This window comes from Arachis hypogaea, chromosome 6 (genome assembly GCF_003086295.3).
Source record: "Arachis hypogaea cultivar Tifrunner chromosome 6, arahy.Tifrunner.gnm2.J5K5, whole genome shotgun sequence".
In the NCBI taxonomy this organism is placed as follows: Eukaryota; Viridiplantae; Streptophyta; class Magnoliopsida; order Fabales; family Fabaceae; genus Arachis; species Arachis hypogaea.
Window position 1 is genome coordinate 8,190,066 of NC_092041.1, and position 1,910 is coordinate 8,191,975.

The window sequence follows — 1,910 nt, forward strand, 5'->3', positions numbered from 1 at the left end:
AGCAATTACACTTTATATAATCAAGTAAGATAAGATAGCAGAAAAAGTAGACTTTTATGAAGAAATATGTATATTTAAATGATGAAGCACCTTCCTTAGGTGGCAAGAGTCCTGAAATTCTATACAACTAGATTGAACGCTGTTAAGAGAGACGTGTCCAACTAACGCAAGTAGCAACCACGAACGCTAAATGGTTGAGGCACCACATGATTCAGATCAGACTCAACATTCTACAGTAAAAACATCCGTACTTTAAATCAAAACGAAAACAATTAATTTGTTTCCGTATCGACTGCCATGTCATCATGAATCTTGGTGAAATTGCATTGCAAGTTGCAAACATCCTCACAGTAGTCCGTAGTCCACACCGAAAGTGTGGTGTACTCACCTACACGCTGCAAAACTTCTTCAGCGAAAGAATCCGATGATCCAACCCTCTCTCCTCTTCCGGAATCTCCACCACCACATTCAACGGCTTCCTAGGGCACATCACCGGCGGAGGAAGCGACGAGCAACCACCAGCTTCCACTTCAACCGCTAATTCAACTGAAACCGGAATCGAGCACGCTTCAACCGGTGTGGTAACCCGTTTAACCGGTGACCGGCAGAGAGGGCAGTTGGAGTGAGATGCGAACCACGCGTCGATGCATTGGCAGTGGAACGCGTGGCTGCAATTCGGCAGCACACGGCCCTTGTCTCCGTCTTCGAACTCCGAAAGGCAGACGGCGCAGTCTTGCAGGGGGCGGTGCACGGCGGAGGAGAAAGTAAAGGTCGGTAGGGACTTGAGAATGGTTGGATCCAGTCGGTCGTTGAAAACAGGGGCGGTGGCGGAAGTGGAAGAAGCTGGAAGAGTGTGAGGGAAGAGATGGCGGCGGCGGCGTGCGCAGAAGTGAGCATAAGAACGATATAGGATGATTACGAGGATGAGTATAACGAGAAGAATTGCAGATCCTAGCATGACCTTGCTGTTGTGAACATACTTTTCTTCAATATCTGGGTCCAATGCCATGAGAGAGAGTTGTTATGTTGAAAGTTGAAACAATGGGTGGATGAGATGTCGGTTATAGTGGTTTGTGTTTGGATCATATCATCTTCATATCTTTTTTTATATATATATAGTACTATAATTATGAGGCTACTGTATAAGGATTATTATTATTATTACTTAGAATCAAATAACATCGTGTAATTAATTCTAGATAACATTGTCGTTATGTTCATTTCTTTTTTCTTTTTTATCTTGGAATGCTTATCTGGCACACACTTTTAATTTCTAATGCAATTTTGTAATTTTTTTTTTCTGCCACTGCTGCTACTTGATTGCTACTCATCTTTGAATTTCTTTTCATTTCCACGTGATCGTGTATTTAATGGATGATTCTTTCTTTTGGCATCTGGACAAAGAAAAATCGAAAAGGACTTATAATTATGGAGGAATCTCTCCATGCGTGTCCTAACAATACTTGCTGCTCAATATAAAATGTCGAAATTTTATTTCCCTCACATAAAAGATAATTAACACAGATATAGCACAAGTATCAATCATAAATGTAATCATTTTCATGAGAAAAGGCGTTACATCTTATTTGGTCTTTATGCCGTAAAGAATTTGGATAATTTATTTATGGATTTATAATCTAGATAACAGAAATTAGAACGTTTTATTTAAGTTTTATGGTTAGATACTTGGGCCAACTTCTACTACTACTACTACTACCATTTCCTCCTTCATTTTTGTGTAAAAATTTCGCAGAAACAAGTAACTAAACGTGATGAACCAATTGACAAACTAAGTAGATTTTCGTAGTACAACAACACTCACTGGTCACTAGGGCGTGGGTTTTTGGCGACTAAAGATGAAAAGAAAAGAAAAAGACAAGAAAACAAAAAAGATGGATAAACACATCCAA

At 39.7% G+C, this 1,910-nt stretch overlaps 1 protein-coding gene across 1 annotated transcript; it reads right to left on the reverse strand.

The window, feature by feature from the left end:
• Window positions 1-388: 388 nt before the first annotated feature.
• Window positions 389-1,009, reverse strand: LOC112805252 (RING-H2 finger protein ATL5). Its single transcript, XM_025847652.1, has one exon. It carries the CDS (start codon window positions 1,007-1,009, stop codon window positions 389-391), a length of 621 nt encoding a protein of 206 aa, XP_025703437.1.
• Between the last annotated feature and the right edge of the window lie 901 nt (window positions 1,010-1,910).